This window comes from Condylura cristata, unplaced genomic scaffold (assembly GCF_000260355.1).
Source record: "Condylura cristata isolate star-nosed mole 26May11 unplaced genomic scaffold, ConCri1.0 scaffold00004, whole genome shotgun sequence".
In the NCBI taxonomy this organism is placed as follows: domain Eukaryota; kingdom Metazoa; phylum Chordata; class Mammalia; order Eulipotyphla; family Talpidae; genus Condylura; species Condylura cristata.
In genome coordinates this window covers 59,455,818-59,477,340 of record NW_004567105.1, presented here as the reverse complement: position 1 = coordinate 59,477,340, position 21,523 = coordinate 59,455,818, and the positions used below count along the sequence as shown (strand labels likewise).

At 52.6% G+C, this 21,523-nt stretch overlaps 1 protein-coding gene across 2 annotated transcripts in view; it reads left to right on the top strand.

The window, feature by feature from the left end:
• The window catches only part of NISCH (nischarin), a 33,926-nt gene that overhangs the window by 9,886 nt on the left and 2,517 nt on the right, over positions 1 to 21,523 (top strand). Inside the window, exons 4-18 of one of the 2 annotated variants that reach the window (XM_004676084.2) lie at positions 3,512 to 3,560; positions 4,467 to 4,630; positions 4,953 to 5,048; positions 6,246 to 6,341; positions 7,543 to 7,695; positions 8,235 to 8,303; positions 8,769 to 8,954; positions 9,201 to 9,329; positions 10,502 to 10,615; positions 10,960 to 11,071; positions 15,245 to 15,369; positions 16,413 to 16,462; positions 17,403 to 18,800; positions 19,896 to 20,253; positions 21,050 to 21,206. In XM_004676084.2, coding sequence (XP_004676141.1) covers positions 3,512 to 3,560; positions 4,467 to 4,630; positions 4,953 to 5,048; positions 6,246 to 6,341; positions 7,543 to 7,695; positions 8,235 to 8,303; positions 8,769 to 8,954; positions 9,201 to 9,329; positions 10,502 to 10,615; positions 10,960 to 11,071; positions 15,245 to 15,369; positions 16,413 to 16,462; positions 17,403 to 18,800; positions 19,896 to 20,253; positions 21,050 to 21,206 — 3,256 coding nt within the window. Of the gene's footprint in view, positions 1 to 3,511; positions 3,561 to 4,466; positions 4,631 to 4,952; positions 5,049 to 6,245; positions 6,342 to 7,542; positions 7,696 to 8,234; positions 8,304 to 8,768; positions 8,955 to 9,200; positions 9,330 to 10,501; positions 10,616 to 10,959; positions 11,072 to 11,623; positions 12,715 to 15,244; positions 15,370 to 16,412; positions 16,463 to 17,402; positions 18,801 to 19,895; positions 20,254 to 21,049; positions 21,207 to 21,523 lie in introns of those variants that run through there. The other variant, XM_004676085.2, reaches the window with a different exon arrangement.

The window sequence follows — 21,523 nt, the reverse complement described above, 5'->3', positions numbered from 1 at the left end:
CGCCATGTGGTCACCTCCGGGGCAGGCGAGAATCGAACTCATGCAGAAGTGGCTTTAGTTTCTCAGTGCTGTGCTTTAACCCGTTGCGCCACCAGGGAGGACCTTAATTGAAGTTTTTAGTGAGGTATAATGAATATCTTTTTTTCAGTCAAATTTACATGGCTCCTAAAGTGTTTTAAGTCCCTCTTTCAGCACAGATTTAGTGGGGTGTCTCCACAGCTGATCTTCCAGCAGCACCTGTAGCAGCTTAGTCTAGGGGACACTGAGACATAACCCACTCTCCACTTCTGGCCCCAGAAAAAACCTGACCTTGCATATCTTTGTTCTGCATCCAGGTCTATAGTTTAACCAGAATATTCCCTGAGGAGGCAGACAAAATACTTCTCTCAGGAGAACAGTGCCTAGATTTGGTTGCTGAGGCATTTCTTTGTTCCTCTCATTAAGAATCTCCCAAGGTAAAGATAAGCCTGGGAAATTCAGTTGATAGTGTCATAACAGCACACTTCCTGCTCCGTACAGAGCTGGGTGGTAATTGTTAGTTTATTTCTTAGATTGCTCAGATTGCTTAGATTGCACTCTGCTTAACAAGAGCCCTTGGACCTCACTATCCTTCAGTTTTTTGTAGTTTCCGAAAATTCTAGCCCTCTCCCCTTAGCCTGGGGTGGATCTTCGAATTCTTTCTGGGTTGATGCCAGCTGCCTGAAGAAGGGGAATTTTGAGGGTGAGGGCTGTTAGGTTCTGGTGAGCAGGCTCCTTGTGAGACCTGTGAGCCTCAGCGTCAGTGTCTCGGACTTAAGGGAGAGGCTCAGAAGCTGCTCTCAGGGAGTGACAGGTGTGGATGGGCAGCTTCTGGGAGCTGTCCGGGATTCTTATCTTTTAAGGTTTTCCAGCCAACTTTGGCTGCAGAGAGGATGGGGAAGTACTGATTTATAGTCAGAGTTTGATTTTCAGAACTGTCAATGGAGAAACAAGTATTTGAATCATTTGAAGCTCTTCTTAACCTTCAGTCTTTCACAGCAGTTAAGGATAATGTGATTGAGTTTAAGTTGTTGCAAAAGACTGAAGTTGAACTTCAGAGTGAACTGTGAACTGATAGTTTCTCTCGCAAGCTGGAGCTCTCCTGCTCAGAACCTGCTTTGGACCTCAGATGGCCTTTGGCCTTGACCCTGCATTTGCCGACTGGGCTCCTGAATGCTGGGGCTGCCTTTGCTCACTTTTCTCTCATTGCTTTGTTTTTGTGAGGGGAAAAAGGAGTTACTCTTACATACTACCTAAACTGAATTTCAAGAAGATTAAAGAAACAGACACATTTTTTAAAAAGAGACATTTTTTTTATTATTATTACAGAAGTTTATTTTTTTTTCCATCTCAATTGTAATCCCCGCGGGTTTCCCATCACCAAGTCACCCATGTGCCATCACCATAATCCCGTGCATTTCCCTCCCCCCACCCCGTTTTTGATCCTATTCCCCACTCCACCCCCACAAAAAGTCTCTGGTATATGGTTGTTCATTATTTTTGTTATTTTCCACCTGGTCCATTATACTCCTGCTATGAGTGAAACCATCCGGTATTTTTCTTTCTCTTTCTGGCTTATCTCACTAAGCATGATCTTTTCCAGTTCCATCCAAGTTGCTGCAAAAGACATGTGTTTCTCTTTTTTGGTTGCTGAGTAATATTCTATTGTATATATGTACCACATCTTTTTTATCCAGTCATCTACTTTTGGGCATTTGGGCTGCTTCCATGTTTTTCCAATTGTAAATAAAGCAGCAATAAACATGGGGGTGCAGGTATCTTTTTCAGTCAGTGTTTTCATGTCTTTTGGGTAGATACCTAGCAGTGGGATTGCTGGGTTGTAGGGAAGCTCCATGTTTAGCAGTTTGAGGAACCTCCAAACAGTTTTCCATAGTGTTTGTACTAGTTTGCATTCCCACCAGCAGTGCAGGAGAGTTCCTTTTTCTCCACATCCTCGCCAACATTTGTTGTTGATAGTTGTTTGAAGATGTGCCATTCTCACTGGGGTGAGGTGGTATCTCATTGTGGTTTTAATTTGCATCTCCCTTATTACGAGTGATGTTAAACATTTTTTCATATGCCTGTTGGCCATCTGCATTTCCTAAAAGAGACACTTTTTTTTTAAAAAGAAACCATAAAAATAGTAGGAGAAAAAAGTGGGAATTTTTATCATCTTGGACTGGGGAAATCACAAAGGAAAAGAATCACAGATTAAACAACATAAACATGAAAACCCTCTCTTAAGTCTGAAAAACTGCTGTGACTGAAGATAAAAGGCATACAGAGAGGGAACATATTTGGATAAACAACCTTTAAAATAGACATTATGTATAAAAGATAGAGACAAATGACAGAAGAGAAAAACAGGAACAGGACAGCTCGTCTCCTGCACCTGGTGCCGCCCGAGTCCCATAAACACATGAATGGCGTGTCCTTGTGGCGGGGACGTTCCTGTGAGCAACGGAGGCCACTGCGCAGCCTCCATCTGGACCCTCTTATGGAAAGTCCTGTTGGCTGCCATCTGTCAGTTAAAATTCTTAGCTGTGGATGTGGGGCCAGCCCCACGATTACACCACTGAAGTGCTAAAACTGCTGGGTGTGTACAGAGGGAAGCTTAAGGCCAAGTGCATGAGAGTGTGGCATTGCTAGTCTCTGGCCAGAAAAAACTGGAGAGTAGCAGCACCTCCCCACCTCAGTCTGCTCACCTGTGAAAGACGGTTCAGAATAACCTGTTACTCACATAGGGTGTTGGGATTCAGTGAGCCAGTGCATCGTAAGCATGCAGGCTGTTGCCCAGCAAGGAATAAGGTTCCAATACCTCAGCTCTTACCAGGACTCAAGGTTTGTCCTCTCCGTGTCTCCTTAAACACGTGGTTCTAAAAGGAAATCCTGTCCTAGCCGCTTTCCCATGACCCTGGGCCCCAAATGATACTGTTGCAAGACATGATGGATGAGCACAGGAAGAGAACAAGTGTTCATGCTTTCCTAAGATACTTTTGAAACAGAAAAAAAAAAAAAAAGAACTGGTCGCTCTTAGAGAAGGTTGATTCTGGGAGGTCCATTATCTCAACAGAATACTGGGCACCTCTGTTCTGGAAGAAACAGGACTCTACCATACCCTCTCCTGGGATCTCTCAGGACCAGTTTTGGTTGCTGTTGACTGCCCAGCAGCCCTTAACATAGCCAAACCTCGTCAGCCTCCTGGGGCGTGTGTACTCAGCCAGTGCTCCTGTGTTTGTGGAATTGGGGCACAAGTCTGCTTTCCATTCTTTTGATGAGTCATTTCAAATGTAGTCCATATAACTCGGACTCTTTTGTTTCCTGTTCTAAACACCTTGGTTCATTTTTGGTTTATTCCTCTCTTTTCCCCACCCCCACTTTTTTAGAGAACTGGCGTTTCCACAGCAGACGGGGTAGACAGCAGGAAATGTGCTATGTCCTGGGGGCTGGGGAACAGTCAGACTTTCTAACCTGGGTTCTGCTTACTCTGCAGGAGATAAATGGCATCACTGCAGCACTGGCAGAGGAGCTCTTTGACAAAGGTATGTGGCCAGGTATCCTGAGATAGTGGGTGTAACTTGCTCACCCAGTTAAGCTGTCAAGGGTCCAAGTTGGCAAAGAACTCCATCTGTTGTGCTGTGCAAAGTGAGTCCTTGCCAGGGCCCCTTCCCTGGGTTGCCCAAATCCATGCACCTGTTCTGTAGCCAAGCCTGCCTCCCTGCCAGCTTTTCAGGCAGCTAGTTCCGAGGACCTGTGATCCTTTGCCTTAAGACTCTTGAGCCCCATGTTCAAGGTTAAGCCGAGGTTCAGAATTAATTCCAACGCTATGGTAGAATTCTGAAAGATGTGTGGCTTGCTGCTTTCTTGCCCCTGGCTTGTCCCTACCTGAAAGGTTTCAGATGGCAAGCAGAAGCCATCCATGGATCTAGGCCCTGGCAGAGAGGTAGCTGACATGTGATGGTCCAGTCCTGTGTTCACCATCTTACTACTTTCCTCCCAGGAGGTACGGGGAGAATACTGAGTAACCAGGGGCCTGCTTGAGGGTTCGTAGCAGGAAGAAGCAGATCAAGAATCAAATGTGTCTGCTGGCTCAGAATTCCTGCCTGCTGTCTTAGAATCTAACCTCAAAACATGTACCCTGGCGAGATGACAGTGTCTGTTGCCTGTAGTGCAACCTCACATCAGCCTTACCCTGGCTTGGTGCCTCAGGACTGGACTTAGTCTCACCTCAGGGAGGCTCACTGTCCACTCATTCCCATGGCCCTTCCCTCCTTCGAAATCCTGTACCCAGCGTCTGCCCTGTGCCCAGTGTGAGTTCAGGAGCTCAGGTCGTGGCCCCATCCTATTGCTGTGCAGTGTACATATAGGTGTTAGCTGTTGACTGAATAGGCAGATACCCTGGCCAGGACTGGGGCTGGTGCTCACCTCATGGAACATGGCTGTTGCAGGAGAACAGCTCCTGGGGGCTGGCGAGGTCTTTGCCATTGGACCCCTACAGCTCTATGCCGTCACAGAGCAGCTGCAGCAAGGAAAGCCCACCTGCGCCAGCGGGGATGCCAAGACTGACCTCGGGCACATCCTGGATTTCACCTGTCGCCTTAAGTACCTTAAGGTAAAGCCATAGCGACCCAGTCACGAGAGCCCCTCGGTTGTGTGAAAGAGACTGTGGGCCAGCTGAGAAAGGAGTGCCTTTGGCGATCTCGGTACTGTGATTCTGGCTTTGAGCACTAGGGGGCAATCGTGACCTCATGTCCCCTTGCTTTAAAACCTCAGCTTTAGCCTGCTTTGTTGACCACAGAAGTGGTGTGCGGGGAGTACCTCACATGGCCAAGCAAAGATTTTAGTGGGGTTTGGCAGCTGCTGTGGCCCTATCCAGTGATAGAGGGGAACAGGTTGCAGCAGCATCCTAATTTGAGCTGTATCTGTGGCTGTAGGTTTCTGGCACAGAAGGACCTTTGGGGACCAGCAACATTCAGGAGCAATTCCTGCCTTTTGATCTGTCAATATTCAAGTCTCTTCACCAGGTGGAGGTAAGGCCAGAGCTACAGGAGTACAGTCAGGGCTGAGCCTGCACAGGGATGGTCTTCTGACTGACTGTTGTTGATGTCAGATGTCTAGGTTTAATCACAAGGTAACTATTGCTTTTGAATTTTACCGTATATGGCATCTAGGGAATTCAGGTTCCTGTTCTTGGGTCTGCATGTCTCCACTCCTAGTTTGGACAGCATTTGGACAGGATGGAACCAGGGCTGGTTCCTACTGGGTATTTTCGTTGTTTGAGTTGAAATCTAGGAAGCCATCCTGAGGATCAGGCAGAGCTAGTCCCAAGGCCCCAGGCAGATCTGCAAGGGGCTTGAGAGTTCTGCTCTCGATGCACCTGTACCTCAAGAAAAACTTTGCATTACTCAAGACCATTTTTTAAATAAAAGGGGAGTCAATATTCAATATTTTTTTCCACTTAAAGTGTATTTCTTGAACTTGGCTTTTGTATTCAGCCCTGTGTCTGATGTCTACTCCTTGATGACACCATCCCATTGTCAGCATGAAGTGAGCACTTCTACTTCCATTTTACAGTGGAGGAAACTGAGGTTTAGGGAAGTTTGGCCAGAACAACACAGTTACTGAGAAAGCTAGGGTCTGAATTCAGCCAATTCTGAACTGGTCTGCCAAGAGCATTCCGGACTGGTCTTAGAGACCTTGGAGACCATTTCCTTTGATGTGAGCTTCTGGTGTCTGCCTTGACCAGGGCAGGCCAAGTAAGGACTAGTAGGTTAGAGCAGTGCCCAACCCAGCCCTGACTTAGCTGGCTGAGGCTTGGAGCCTGGCTGCTTAGCCCTGGGGGGTACTTTGACTGTACTCCTCCACCACTCACTGCAGGACAGCTGATGCCAGAGAACGGGGGCTAGGCGAGCAGGAGAGACTACCACATTGGCTGTGTTGCGGAAGCCCCTTGCTCTTCAGGGCCCGTGTTTTCTGTGTACCTACTTGTCCCCCCAAGCAGCAGGGAACATGGGGTTCACGGTTCATTGTGAGTCTCACTAGATAACCACAGAGAACGTTTAGGCAGCTCTAACAGTGGGACAAAGACTTTGAGTTGCCTTCAGTCTCTGAGGGTTTGGGCTCACCGATGGTTGTGCTCCTTTTGCGTATGGGTGACAAACACCTACTCTTAGGCTGCTGATGGAGCAAAGATGCTATTTCTGAAACACAGTGTTTCCTTGTTCCAGATAAGTCACTGTGATGCTAAGCACATTCGTGGACTGGTAGCATCAAAGCCCACCTTAGCCACCATGAGCGTCCGCTTCTCTGCAACCTCAATGAAGGTCAGTGCTGCTTGTTTCCCACCCAGGGATGTTTTCTGGGCAGGGTCTACACTGTGATCCCTCCCTGCCCCTACCTGCCTGCCAGAAACCAGACCTGCTCCTGGGTCACACTCAAGTGGGGACCTTCTGGTGGTGACACCGTGACATACTGTAGTCTGGTCTTCATCAGAAATCTACACTGTTAGACAAGATACTTTAGGGAACTCTCTTTCCCCTCCCCCCCACCCCCCAAAGTCATTGGTTTTTGATGAGCAAATTGTTACTCAGTGGCAAGTGGCAGTGAGAGGTTAATGTATGTGTTCCTCGAAGCTAAAGAAACTGGCTTACAAGCATTTGCTGTATCTTATCCTCAGTGGGCTGCAGTGCGTGGGGTGCGGTTGTAGATACTCTAGCCCCTTTGTAAGTCAGCAACACACGTACTGAAATTGAGAATGAAATAGGTTTGTTTTCTACTTGCGTTTTTATGGATCGCTTATTAGTAATGTTAAAATCCTCCTCCAGGTAAAGAAAAAGCATAGCAGATACTTTCATTTTTTATTTTATTTTTTTCCATTGTGGACAGTTTCATAACTCACAGTGTCTGATCCAGACTGGGGTTTGGTAGAAAATCTCCTCAGATCTCTTCAGGTTATTGGCTGAAAGAAGGAAGCTTGTACAGAGCCAGGGTGTAGAGAGCCTGTTCCATAAGGACTCTCCAAAGTGGTCCATTGAGAAAGGAAAGGTCTTCGGGTCTAAAAAGTCAGATGAGGGGGCATGCCTGCCTCCTTTCTGATTGTGTCCCTGTGCTTTGTGCTGCTGTCCCTATCTTGGCGTTGACGTTTACCCTTCAGTAATGGTTAAAATAGGCCACCTGCTCACTGTGGGACCCCTGTGCCAAGCGTAGTTAACTGGAAATGCTTTCTGACCTCAGTCTCTGCGATGTAGGCTAGAAAAGGCATCACCATATTGCAGAGAGAGCCCTGGGGGCTTGAAAAGCATTTGCTCCTGAAGCGGGACCAAAATATATTCCAAGTGGTGGTTATGTTGCTGAGCTTTTCATTTATTTCACAATCATTTGAAGACATATGAAGCCCAATTTAAATGCAAGTCCACTTCCACATGCTAAATATGTTCAAGCCCTTCCTGAATTTTGCAATGATTGTACTGCCAATGAGTGTTGCGTGAGGGCCCAAGAGTGTGCTCAACAGATGTTCTTACACAGGAAGTCCTTGTTCCTGAAGCCTCAGAATTTGATGAGTGGGAGCCAGAAGGCACAGCCCTGGAGGGCCCTGTGACTGCCATCATACCCACGTGGCAAGCACTGACCACGCTGGACCTGAGCCACAACCGCATCTCTGCAATTGATGAGTCTGTGGTAGGAGCTCGGCGGTGGGCCCCAGGGGCTTCACTGGCCTAACCAGCCCTGAGGGTGGGTGTTTAACCAGCCTTTCTCTAGAAGGATTACAGAAAACCTGTTTCCAATGCTACGTATGTTGGAGTTGTATAAATTAGATGAGGTGGTGCTCAGACCCAGTTGAACTCAGTAACTACACATACATTTGATGTAAATCAAAAAACAGTTAAGTGATGGCATCAGCTTCCAGGTTGTGGAACAGAAAACCCTTCCGTGGATTCCAGATGTGTATTTCCTTAATTTATGCTTCTTGGTGGTTGTGGGTAGGGTTGAAAAAGGATGGACTTGTTCTCTTTTGGGACCTTACTGTGTCATTCTCATAATCAAGTGTTCTGTAACAACAGCGTGCTCTGCACTGTGTTCCTGTGGGCGTGGTGCTGGGTGGCCACCGGAGGTGTCACATCAGCCATCAGAAACGGCCAGCCCAGGATCCTGTGGCTAAGAGAAAGTCCATGGGTATTCATCCACCAATTCTCAGATCTTGTCTTTTCTTTCACAAGAAACTGATTCCCAAGATTGAGTTCCTGGACCTGAGTCACAACGGAGTGCTGGTTGTGGACAATCTGCAGGTAATGAGCAGATGGACACTGCTGCCACCTGCAAGTGTCCCACGGGTCCTGTCCAGTCTCCTGATCACTCACAAGGTTGATGCAGCCCCAGCAGTGTGGCCATACCCTGGAGTTTTCTTTCACAGGCACCCAAAAGGTGTCTGCACCTGAGTTGGTCGGGGCAGGGACTCCTGCTGTCCCATGGGGTCCCTGTGATGCACTAAGTGATAGTTGCTATAGCTCCAGAGAATTAAAAAGATTCATAAAAACACATTGAGTGATGCACATGGCTCATTTCTCTCATGAAGGCACATAACCGGATTTTAAAACTCACTCTGACCCTGTGGGTGCTCCTGCACTCTACCTGCGTGGGGACTCAAGGGGGTTTCCTTCCCAAATGATCATCGTAGGCTAAGAGACCCACAACAGCCTTTCTTTGCAACTCTTGACCTGAGCCACTTTTCCCTGTTCTCTGTGCTGCTGTAGCACCTGTACAACCTCGTGCATCTAGACCTGTCTTATAACAAGCTGTCCACCTTGGAAGGGGTTCACACCAAATTGGGAAACATCAAGACTCTGAATTTGGCAGGCAACCTCTTGGAGAGTCTGAGTAGCCTGCACAAACTCTACTCCCTTGTCAACCTGGATCTCAGCAACAACAGAATTGAGCAGGTAAGCCATGTGCCCCGGGTCTCCAGGTTCTGGCATGGGTGGGCCTCAGTGTTAATCACCGAGGAGAATGATAAACATTGTTTTATTTAAAAGGGGTCATCATGACCTCCCTGGTGGTGCAGGGGTTAAAGTCTCAGCACTATCAAGTTGTCATCAACCAGTGCATCATGAGTTCAAGCCCCACCTCCAATCATGTTACTAAAGTGTGAAAATAAGGGACTTGGGACTAGAACTCATGCCTTGCAGATGGAAGAAGTCAAATGCATAGGCAGCCTCCCGTGTCTTGAGCACGTTGCCCTGCTGAACAACCCTCTGAGCATCATTCCCGACTACAGGACCAAGGTGCTGGCTCAGTTTGGAGAGAGGGCCTCCGAGGTAAGCTGCTGGTGATGGGGGAGAGGGGTGTCAGCTCTGTCAGAGAGACAGTTCAGATGGCCCAAGTTCACCTGGGCAGAGCTGGGGGTTGGGGGGGTGGCTGCCCACTGTCCCTTGCTTGCCTGCTTCAGAAGGACGTCCATTCCTAAAGGGCCTTTTAATTCTGCGGAGTCCTTTGCTCCCCCAAAAAAGACTTCTTTGTTCCTCACGTTCCCTCTTGGGGGCCACCAGCCACTGTTTTCCCCAGTCGTCTTCCCTCTTGTTACCTCTGTCACGGCTCCAGGCCAGGGGACTGTCCTCCAGTTTTTGAACAGTGACGTTTATTGGAGGCAAGAGTCAAAAATAAGAAACTTTAATCGCATTTCCTGGGCAATCTCTTGCGATAGACTACAAGTCCAGAGGGCTTGCCCACCCTTGCCATTACAGATGTACCGATTATCTGCTGCCAGCTGGGTGAGTGGCCGCCTGTGCTGTGCCAAACAAGCAGGTTCTTAGCCAGGTTCAGTGTCTCGGTCTCGAACACACCTGTCTCCATTCTTTGCATCTTCGCACACCTTCCTACACTCCCTCTCCATCTCTTTCAGCCCCAAGTGCCCCTTTCTCACTGCTATCAAGACAGTGTTGACAAGATCGTCTCCTCCCTTCCCTGTTCAGTCCTTGGGAGGCTGTCAGACCACATGTTGCAGTGTCAGCTCCTCTCCAGGCTCTGGAGATCAGCTTCCCTCATTAGCCCACACTGCCTGCTGACCCCAACTGCTGGGGACTCCTTGCCTGCTCCCCATGCCCTTGCCTCCCCAGTTTTCTGGCCCAGAGGCCTTCCCTTGCACTTTGCTGATCTGGGTTCTGCTGTAATGAGAGGCTTAGTTCAGTCACCATCTTCCTCCAGCCCCAGCCCTCTAGGAGCCTTCTCAGTGGACCCCAATCCCCGGTCTCCCTCTCTTCGAGAGGGACTCCCCAAGATAGATGCTGCCCAGTGTGGAACCACCCTAGGTCACCCTAAGGAACTCCCAGGTCACTTCCATAGATGGCGATGAGCTCAGCTCCCACAGACTGAGGCTCCCGAGGCCGTCTGTGTCCTCACCAGGCCTGGCCCACACCTTGGCACTTCCGCGTTGCTCTGTCCCCACCATGCTTGCCAGCCCTGACTTCGATAGCTTTTATGGACTCCATAGGTCTGTCTGGACAGCACAGCAACTACAGAGAAAGAGTTGGACACTGTGGAAGTGCTAAAAGCGATTCAGAAAGCCAAGGAGGTCAAGTCCAAGCTGAACAACCCTGAGAAGAAGGTGGGTCTTTGTGTAAGAAGTGGGCGGAGCAGCAGCGAAGAGCCAGCTGAGAAAGGAGCTGACTCTGAAGTGGAACTGGGTCTTGGGAGAGACCTCTGAGCTCTGGCTACACCCTACTAAGGCTGTATGGCCTTGGCAAGTCATGCCATTAATTCCCACTGAACACAGGGTGGGCATAGTGATAGTACCTGCCACTTGGGGGTGCCGGGATTAGGCGTGACACCTTTGCTGTCACCAGTGCTTCTGAGAATTGCTGGGCCTCCCTACTCTGATCCCTGTCTATGACGCCCTTCCTGATCTTTCTCTTGTGCTCTCTTCTGGCTGACTTGGCCCCTCTTCTTCAGGTCAGTGAGGACTCCCGGCTCTTGGCTGCTCCTGGTGTCAGACCCAGCAGCTCCCCGCCCACCGTGGCTCCGAGCTCAGCCTCTCTGCCCCAGCCTATCCTCTCCAACCAAGGTAATCGTGTATGTATGGTCTGTCTAGCAGAGCTGCAGAGGCCCTGCTTGGGTCCCCTGACTGGGCTGGGAAGGTCCTAGCACCTGCTCTCTGCAGGGCTCAAGGGCAGGGAGGCTGTGGTCTGCCACAGGCCAGCTGCCCTCGGTGGTGCGCAAGGTTCCTGGCCTTGTTGGCTTACTGTGAGCCCCCAGTTGTTCTGAAGCCCACATCCAGTTTCTCTGGGTGTCAGAGGGGGCCCTGAGGCTACTTTTGACCAGGTTTGGGGCTGTTGGACCATGAGGCCCTCACTCCCCCACTGGCAATGTGAGCAGATTGGCTCCTTGTTAACAGGAAGTCGACTTTAATACTTCCTGAATCAGGCACCTTATCCCTATGTGGGGAGTTTTTTGTTTTTTTATCACTGCCTGTCTCTCTGTGGTTCTTGTGGTATGACCCAGCCCTCAAACACTGTTTGTGGGGCTACGTGGGCTGTCCATGGACCCATGGAAGACCAGTCCCTTTTACCTGCCCACTGTCTTAGCGTTTTCAAAGGGCTTTCACCTCTGAACCCAGGCATCCTCGGAGATGAGTGAGTGAAGCAGGTCCCATGAGAGTGTCTGCTGGCCTGGCCCCCACGGAAGAGGGGGAGGGTGTGCCATCCCGAGTGGAGCCGAGGCTCGGGACACACAGGAAAGACGCCGCCCGCCCGGGCTCCTGGAGATGCAGAACTTGGTGTGAGGTCTTGGGAAAACAGTTTGACCCTATGTTTCAAGAGCCAGAAAAACGTTCCCACCCCTTGACCTGGTAACCCCAATGGTGGGGATTTTATCTTAGTGGGATAAGATAATGGGAAGGGGAGGGGAAATGCTCACCGCAGCAGTTTATGCTAGCAAAACATAGGATGTGACCAACGTCAGGCTGAGAGGGGGGTTAAGCCCTGGTACAGTATACTCTGCAGCCATCACATGCGCGAGAGGGAGGCTTGGCAGGAAGAAGAGTGCGAGGACGAGCTCGTAGGGAGAGCGAGTACTTAGGTTAGGGCGGAAAGCCCAGCTGGGGCGCGCACCCGCTGCGACCATGTGCTGCAGAGTCGTGAGAATGGGGCAGTGCTGTTAGCTGTCAGAGTGTGGTGGTTGGTTTTAGTAACATTCTTGGCTGAGAATTTTGGGTTTTTTGTTTTGTTTTGTTTTGTTTTTGTTTTTTTAATGTGCAAGGGGAGAGGAGTTTATACTGTTGTGAGGAAACCTCCCTGATTCTACCTCCTGCTGTGAGGCCAAAGGCCTTTAAGGCAGCCCACAGCGCTGGTGAGCCAGCAGGGAGCTGCAGGACCAAGCTGCTGGGGCCAAGGGGGTACAGCTGGTCCTCAAGGCCAGGGAGCAGGTCTTCAGTCAACATTCGTGAAGTCGAATGAGTGAGTGTGTGAGTGAACACAGTGGAGCAGAGCAGCTGATAAGGAAGAGACCACACAGGTGAGAGGTGTCTGTCCCCAAGGCCTCAGCCACAGCCCACTGGTGTTGAGGCCTAGGCCTCTGTCCCCTTTCCTCACTTTCTTCACTCTGGGGGCTCGCCAGAGTGCTGCTCACTGTCTGTGTTCCCTTTCCCAGCTACTGGACATTTAGATGTTTCCAAATTTGCACTCTTATAAATAAACTGCGGTGGATGTCTTGGTGTGCACATCTCTTTCCTTTTTGTGAGAAACAACAAAGGTTGGGCCCCGTGTCTGTACTCTCCCGACGTCCCTGTCCCATCCTAAGTGGCCCTTCCTGCCCCCTTGTTTGTACAGACCACAGTCCAGTAAGGAAATGGAGAGACTGTCTCTAGCCACATTTCCTCAGCATTCCAACAAGGCTGGGGGGTGGAAGGGGTGAGAAAGTGTTGCTTTTTCCTCAGTGTGGAGGAATCCACAGGTGTTTGTGTTTTAACTTTGTGCTACTGTGTCTTACCTGGAGGGGCACGGATTTCTCCTGATGAGAACAGCTTTCCCTTCCAGCCTCATTCCATAGATGTGAACATACTTGTGAAAAAACAGCACTTGGGTTTGCCTGAAGGGGGGCTGTCCCGTGGACACCAGGTCTCTGTTCATCAGAACTGTTAGCCAGCTTGTTGGAGCCACGGAGCACTGTGACCAAGAGGATCTGAATGCAAAAAGCCATGGTTGGTTCTCTAGCCAGGTTCGGGGCTGAGGGGCAGCAGTGAGAAGCGCTTAGGAGTAGGCACCTGGGGTTAGACGTGTCCCGCCTTCCTCGGCCATGTACACGCAAGCACCCTCATGTAGCCTCTCAGATGCTCTTTTCCCAACTGTGAAGTGGACCCACCTTACTTCATCGATTCTAAGATGCACACATATCCACCTTGTGACTTCTCTGAAATTGAGATGCGTCTTTCAGTCAGTGGCATCTCATAGTCGCTGTCAGCCAGCTGGTATTCCTGATGGAGTCGTGTGAAAACCTTCTGAGGACACCTTCTGCTAAGACCAAGATGGCGCCACATCCACGCATCTTAGATTTGATGAATTGTGGTAAATAAATGAGAGGTGTGCATGAGCTGATGCTGGGGAAGTGCTTAGTACTGCTCTCCTGGCTCACGAAGAGTGGTCGATAAGGGCTTCCCTCTCCTATGTTCTTAGTGGGGGCGGGGGAGTGGGAGTTCAGGGTGAACAGGACAGTGCTGCTAAAGAACTTGGAGTCTCTTGGGGAATTGAGTTGTATGCCCAAGATACAGCAGGGCAGATTGATTGGGGAGCCTTGGGAAGAGGCGGGAGGTCATATTCCAGAGCAGAGAGGTCTTTGTAGTGGACATGGTGTTTGAGATGCATCTTAAAGGATGAGTAGGAGAGGGCTCTATTGCAGGAGAGAGCAGCCACAAAGACAAAAGCCCAGGTTAGACCCCATCGTGCGCTTCATGCATGACTGCTTGCTGCCTGTGCATAGCCATGTTGCTTCGTGATGTGCGGGTGTCCGAACTCGGGTCCTGTGTCTGCGTAAGCCACAGGCATTGGACCTGCACTGCGTGCATCGTCCCGTCCCTGTGCAGTGACTGAGCTAGATGAGAGTCTGTGATCTCAGGGGCTTTGAGAGCTCTGAGTCATTTCATTGGGATGTGGTGACTGACTGGTGGTAAAGCCAGACTGAGGAGGGAAACCCTGGGCTCCTCCAGACCTTCATAGATACACGGGTTAATGCCTGTCCTTCACCAATCAGGTGCAACTAGGAAGATGTTAAAAAAGGCAATACCCTCGGTCAGTCTTGAAATACCTGAAGTAACGGGCCCAGACACGCTGTATTCATCAGTTTCGGCGGGGTTGAAATACCGCCTGCTTCCAGGGTGCATGAGTCAGTGTGCTGTCCAATGGGGTTGGCCCCGGGGAGGCTCTCTGGGATGTGTCCTGCAAGAAAGGCTGCTGGCACTGGGCATGGGTTGTCCTTAAAGCCTTGGAGGAAACTGGAACCTACAAGAAGGGCCTTGTCCCCTTGTGTGTCTGCAAAGCTCAGCGATGTCAAGTCGGGGAGGCAGTGCCCCTCTCAGTCCATGTCTGGGAAAAAGCACTAGCACTGACCACATTTAAGGCTCTTGATGGACATACCGCCAAACTGCTCTCCCAGCGCCCACGCCAGCGCCTGCCTCTGCCCAGTTAGGCCCAGTTCAAGCCATATGATCAGTCTGACCTTTGCCAAAGTGAGAGACAAAACTGGTGTCTCACTCCAGCTTGCCCTACTTTGCTCATTTGTCAGGGTGAGCATTGTTGTTCCCTGTCACATCCACTGGTGTCCTTCTGTGGAATGTCTTCTCTCTTTCTGCAGCCTCCTGGTATCCCCTCATTTTCTGTTAATCTGTAAGAGCGGTTTATAGATTAAATATAAAGCCTTTGTTATTTCAAACATTTTTTCCTTTTTTCATTTTGATTTATCTTAGGTTTCTTTTTTACTTACAGTTTAGTTTTTTGTAACCACACCTCAGTTTCTTATGTCTATGCTCAGTCTCCTCCTACCTTGAGATGAAATTAGCAGTCATTTGTTCTTCAAATTGTTTTAAGATTTCAGTTTTTAACATTTCCTTCTAAACTCCATGTTTGGGCTTGGGGGTTTCATTAGCCCCCAGACATGCAGCAGCCCAATGGCCCAGCCCGATTGTTGAGTGACTGCTTTCCCTGCCCCACCTGCCCTACACCCTGCCCCCCGCCCCTGGTCTCTCCAGGAATCATGTTCGTGCAAGAGGAGGCCCTGGCCAGCAGCCTCTCATCCACTGACAGTCTGACTCCTGAGGACCGGCCCATCGCCCGGGGATGCTCTGATTCTTTGGAGTCCATCCCGGCAGGACAGGTAATGCCCTCCTCCTCTGTCTAGGGAGTGGTTACCTCTGCAACCAGAGGCTGGCTGGAAGTCAACAGCCTGGCTGGAGTTACTACTGCACATGTTATCAGTGCTTGGTACATTCTGCTCTTTGGTTAAGGGTATATGCTTGTTTCTCTTTCTTCCCTAGATTCTGTTGAAGGGAAGCGTTCTCTTTCACTGGGCCCAGGGGGTAAAATCATTACCTTTAGCCCTTGTAAGCAGACTTCTCTGGAGAAAGTAGTTCAGAAGACCTTGACCTTGTTTGGGTTCCAGTGCCATCAAGAACAGTGTCTCCTTTGTCACCTGGCACCCTTGGAACATTCTGCCCATGCCTTCATGTCACTTTGATAGTATGGGACAGGGTCAGCCCCTCGCTCTCCTTTGTGCCTGGTGCTGATGCTTCAGAGTTGCTTCCTGTGTCTTGGGAGGAGAGGAGGTGGTGTGTGTGATTAGTTGCTGTGTGCTTGGAGAATGTGCTTGGTGCCCTATCCTCCCTCCAGCCCTGTCTGTTCGGCAACAGGCCTGTGACACTAGGGCAGTTTGCAGAGCCTCACTCTGCCCAGCACTTGAAGGCGCCATTTCCCTTTACCCACTGCAGGGTCACAGTGGGAGGGAGGCTCCCAGCTCCAGGTCTTCCCCACCATTTGGAGATTAGGAGGACCTACCTGGCTACCACAGAGCCTATACTCTGCTGGCCATTTGCCAAATCGGTCCACTGTCCAACGGGGGTCCTCTAGGATGGCACATGGAGCCCTCAGTGCCTGACACAGCTGCACAAACTGAACTGCAGAGTGACTGAGAGGCTATGGTGTGGTCCAGGAATCAGACAGGCGGGTGGGAATCTCAGCCCTGCTGTGAACTGCCAGAATAGGTGAGTGCCCACCTCTCCAGGCCCCAGAACCCCAGAGTGGTCTGTGAAGACAGTGAGGAGCTCTCACCAGATGGTGAGGGATGGTGGTGTGCCCGGCCAGGGTAAAAGCCAGGGAGTGGCTGCAGCAGGTGAGGGCTGACTGCATTTCCTTTTCTACCAGGCTCCCTCTGATGAGTTAAGGGATGTGCCAGGAGCCGTTGGTGGTGCAAGGTAAGGGAGAGGTTGTGAAGGTGCTCTGGGCCTTCATGCATTCGTGCATCTCAGCAGCCAGTTGGATTTTGTTAGAAATCTACCCATGGAATTCCTCCAGGACTACTATTTTCTCTAAATAAACAAACAGAGGAGACGGGCTCTGGTATGTTTCCAAGTGCTAATCCCTGGCCTTCCTCTGCTCCATGTCATACTGCGCTAGGCGCCAGCAGATCAAGGCCTGTTCAGCACACAGCCCACGCGCCTAGGATGGCCAGCCTGTTCTTAGGAGCAGTTTAAAAAATCATGTGCACAGTCTTTCTCTCATTCTCAATTCAGTTCTCTTACTGGACCCAGGAGAGAAAGCCCAGGGGTTCTCCCCTGTTCCGAAGCCAAGCCTACAGACCGAAGACCTACAGTATTTATACAAGAGAGTCCCCAGGCTTTTCCTGGATATGCTTTTTCACAAGGGCAGTAGTGGCTAAGAGGAGCTTGAATTTAAGCGTGAGGACCAAAAAAAAAAAATAAATGTGAGGGCCACCTAGCTCACCTCCCAACCCCCCGCCTCACCCTCCAGAGGCCACTGACCCTGAAGGGAACTCTTGTCAACAAATGAAGTCCTGCTTTCATGCTCTCCTTGCTTTGGGAGTTCTGGGCCAGTTTCTGAATAACAGGAATTTTTGTTTCACTCCTGTTGGGCTAGCCAGTGTGGTGTGGACACGACTGTGTTGGTTGCCCGCGATCTGAGCCCTGAGTGCAGACTCCAGTTAAGCTGCTAGCCCCAGCTTTGGGACTCCTCGGCACCCACCAGGCCTCTTGCCTGGGAGCGGGTTCTCCTGATCTGAGAGGCTTGGGAGACCTACAGCTTGATTCCTTGGGCCCAGGGTACAGCCAGAATCTCTGGACACGGGAGTCGGGGTGTCTCAGTCCAGTGTCGCTGATCTGGCCTTTTCTCACATAGCCCAGACCAGGCAGAGCCGGAGGTCCAGGTGGTGCCCGGTTCCGGACAGATCATCTTCCTGCCCTTTACCTGCATTGGCTACACCGCCACTAACCAGGACTTCATCCAGCGCCTGAGCACACTGATCCGGCAGGCCATCGAGCGGCAGCTGCCCGCCTGGATTGAAGCTGCCAACCAGCGAGAAGAGGGTCAAGGCGAGGAGGAGGAGGACGACGAGGAGGAGGAGGACGTTGCTGAGAACCGCTATTTTGAAATGGGGCCCCCAGACATGGAAGAGGAGGAGGAGGGAGGCCGGGAGGAAGAGGAGGACGATGAGGAGGAAGAGGAGGAGGGCGAGGAGGAGCGCCTGGCTCTGGAGTGGGCCCTGGGCGCAGACGAGGACTTCCTGCTGGAGCACATCCGCATCCTCAAGGTGCTGTGGTGCTTCCTGATCCACGTGCAGGGCAGCATCCGCCAGTTCGCCGCCTGCCTCGTGCTCACCGACTTCGGCATTGCTGTCTTTGAGATCCCGCACCAGGAGTCTCGGGGCAGCAGCCAGCACATCCTCTCGTCTCTGCGCTTTGTCTTCTGCTTCCCGCACGGCGACCTCACGGAGTTCGGCTTCCTCATGCCGGAGCTGTGCCTGGTGCTCAAGGTGCGGCACAGCGAGAACACGCTCTTCATCATCTCCGACGCCGCCAACCTGCACGAGTTCCATGCGGACCTGCGCTCGTGCTTCGCCCCACAGCACATGGCCATGCTGTGCAGCCCCGTGCTCTACGGCAGCCACACCAGTCTGCAGGAGTTTCTCCGCCAGCTGCTCACCTTCTACAAGGTGGCGGGGGGCTGCCAGGAGCGCAGCCAGGGCTGCTTCCCCGTCTACCTGGTGTACAGCGACAAGCGCATGGTGCAGACGGCCGCCGGCGACTACTCGGGTAACATCGAGTGGGCCAGCTGCACGCTCTGCTCGGCCGTGCGGCGCTCCTGCTGCGCGCCCTCCGAGGCCGTCAAGTCTGCCGCCATCCCCTACTGGCTGCTGCTCACGCCCCAGCACCTCAACGTCATCAAGGCTGACTTCAACCCCATGCCCAACCGAGGCACCCACAACTGTCGCAACCGCAACAGCTTCAAGCTCAGCCGCGTGCCCCTGTCCACCGTGCTGCTCGACCCCACGCGCAGCTGCACCCAGCCCCGGGGCGCCTTTGCTGACGGCCACGTCCTTGAGCTGCTTGTGGGCTACCGCTTCGTCACCGCCATCTTCGTGCTGCCCCATGAGAAGTTCCACTTCCTGCGCATCTACAACCAGCTGCGGGCCTCACCGCAGGACCTGAAGACTGTGGTGATTGCCAAGATGCCTACCACTGGGGACCAGTCGCAGAGTCCCCCTGGGGAGGGGCAGCCTGCCGAGGGCAGCGCCAGGTGAGACCAGCGCAAGCTCTCAGGTTGGGACGGGCTGGGAGGAGCCAGCGAGCTCCGGCGCTGTGTCCCAAACCAGGCCTCGCGTCTCTGTGATGTGAGCGGGCCTGACTCTCCCTTTCCAGCTCCTCATCGCCTGGCTCGCTTGGGCTTGGTGCTGAGCAGCTCTGACCTCCTCCGGCTGCAGATGAGGAGAGCTGTCCTTTCACAAAACAAGCTGCCACGTGGGGTCCTACGTGACTAGTCCCTGGGATCCCATCAACGGTCAGAGCAGGCAGGAGGGGCTGGCCCTCTCCACTGTGCCCAGTGGGGCCAGCACAGCCTTAACGTGCGACGCACTGTCCACTCCCCCTCCTGGGGGTCCCAGTCCACAGCCTTGCTACCCCGTTGGTGAGCTCCATACCCATTTTTTGGAAGACTAGGATTGCTGAGGGCCCCTCTCTGCATTTCTGAGACTTTCTTAAGGGAACCCGTGGGCTGAGAGCAGCAGTGTCTGCCTGAGTCAGTATAATCACGTGGGGCACAATCAGCCCCACCTGCGGCTCAAGCAGGCCTTGGACCTTTATGGGGCCTCTGTCTCTATCCCCCCGGCTTCAGATACCCTAGGGTTCCCCAGCTGGGCATTTGTTGGCCTTCCTCTCCCAAGACACAGCTCATTGTCTCCTCATCCCAGCAGGCATTGGAAACCCTGTCTGTACCCCGGCATCTCACGGTCTGCCTCCTTCCACTAGCCCAGTGCCCTGACCGGTGCTTCCAAGGCACTTGCCCCCTTTCCTGGCTGATTCGAGTGTGCTCTCGTATCTAGCTCGAGTCCCGTGCCCTCTACAGAACCCCCCGAGGGCTCCGAGTGCTGGAGGGCAGCTCTGCACGACTGTCTCCCCATCTCCTTGCTTCTGTGCTGAGGCTCCAGGTGACATGCCCCTGCATCCCCAAAGTGGGCTGGCACCTGCCCACTGTGGTGAAGTTCCTAGGGGGCCCCAAGGTGGTGTGTGGCACATACATCCCTTCACTCTGAGGCTGTGCATGTAATGTCAGTATTCATTCAGGGTCCTCACATTAATATGATGTTTTTTTTGGGGGGGGGGTTGGGAAATGTAGCAACGACCAGCGACCCCAGGAGGCCTCAGTAGAGGCTCCAGCTCCAGGCCCAGTGGAGGCACCAGCTCTCGCCCAAGCAACCGCAGACTCCTCAGCTCTGGCCCCAGCAGAGCCTTCGGTGCCAGCTTTGGTCCCAGTGCGGGCCCCAGCAGAGGCCTCCCCAGAGGAGACCCCAGCAGAGTCCTCGTCCCTGGCACAAGCAGAGGCCCCTGCCCAGTATCCGAGCGAGCACCTGATCCAGTCCGTCTCGGAGGAGAACCAGATCCCCTCGCACCTGCCCGTCTGCCCGGCACTCCGGCACATTGCCAGCCTGCGGGGGAGCGCCGTCATCGAGCTGTTCCACAGCAGCATTGCTGAGGTAGTGGCCCACACACCGGTCTCTGGGTGGCACTTGTGTGGCTGGAGGTGGCGGTCCATCCTGCTGGGCTGAGGTGGGGCTGGCCTTAGGTTCAGCCTCAGGTTCTCAGACTTCTCTGTGCCAGTTTCTCCTCCAGCTTCAGCTGTTCCCAGATTTGAGGGCCTCGGTAGGTAGGTCCCAGCCGCCGTCCCCAGGCCAGTGTCCTCTCTGCCGTGGGCACCCTCAGGCCAGTGTCCTCTCTGCCATGGCCGCCCTCCGAGCCACACCTCGCTTAGATTCCTAGGCACACCTCACTGCACACACTTTCTCACTGCTCTGAGTTGGACACCCATTAAGGTGCAATGGGGCTTCCCCGGGGCACAAGGGGTTAAGTCGCAGCACTATGACGCGGTCTGCAGCCACTGCAGCACCACACCGGCCAGGGAGCTGACCCACACGACACGCAGACCTCTCCTGTCACCCGCGGCTCCCCTCAGCAGTGTGTTTCAGTAGATCCACCTGTTCTGCTCCCCACTCGGTCTCTGGTGAATCCTCCAACCACTCTCCACACCCCACACACTTCTGGCCTACACCCTAGTTCTTGTGTGTATAAATAAGTGAAATAAATCTTTACAAAAACAAGGTGCAGCGAAGGTGCCTAGTTGCCCTGGTCTCAAGGCTGTGGGCATGACCCCCTGGGCGATGGGGTCCCAGGCAGCACCTTGCCTGGGGGTGTCTCCAGGCCCGGCTTGGGAAAGAAGGTGCTGTTGTGCCCGGCGCTCTGCTGCAGGCCCCAACCCAGCTCCTCTGTGTCCAGGCTGAAAACGAGGAGCTGAGGCACCTCGTGTGGTCTTCAGTGGTGTTCTACCAGACCCCGGGGCTGGAGGTGACTGCCTGCGTGCTGCTCTCCACCAAAGCCGTATACTTTGTGCTGCACGACGGCCTCCGCCGCTACTTCTCAGAGCCTCTTCAAGGTAGGTGCCAGGGCCTGCCGGCGCCTGGCCGCGGAGTGCAGCCTGGGAGACAGGCATGGCGGGTTCGGACCAGCGGCGGTGCGCTAGGCCACAGCGATTGGCTGCACCCCTTGTCTGAGGGCAGGGGCTGACAGCAGTCCTCCCTCCTGGGGCCGTCAGGAGAGCCTCAAGCCAGGCCCCGCTCATGCTTGGGAGCTGGCCCCAGCAAAGGGGCTGTCCCCCGGGCCTTCTGCGGGCGCCTGTGCCCTGTGGCGTTGGCGGGGCACCTGATGATTCCAAACCAGGTGAGTTCAGACTCTCAAGTGCATCGCCCCTGA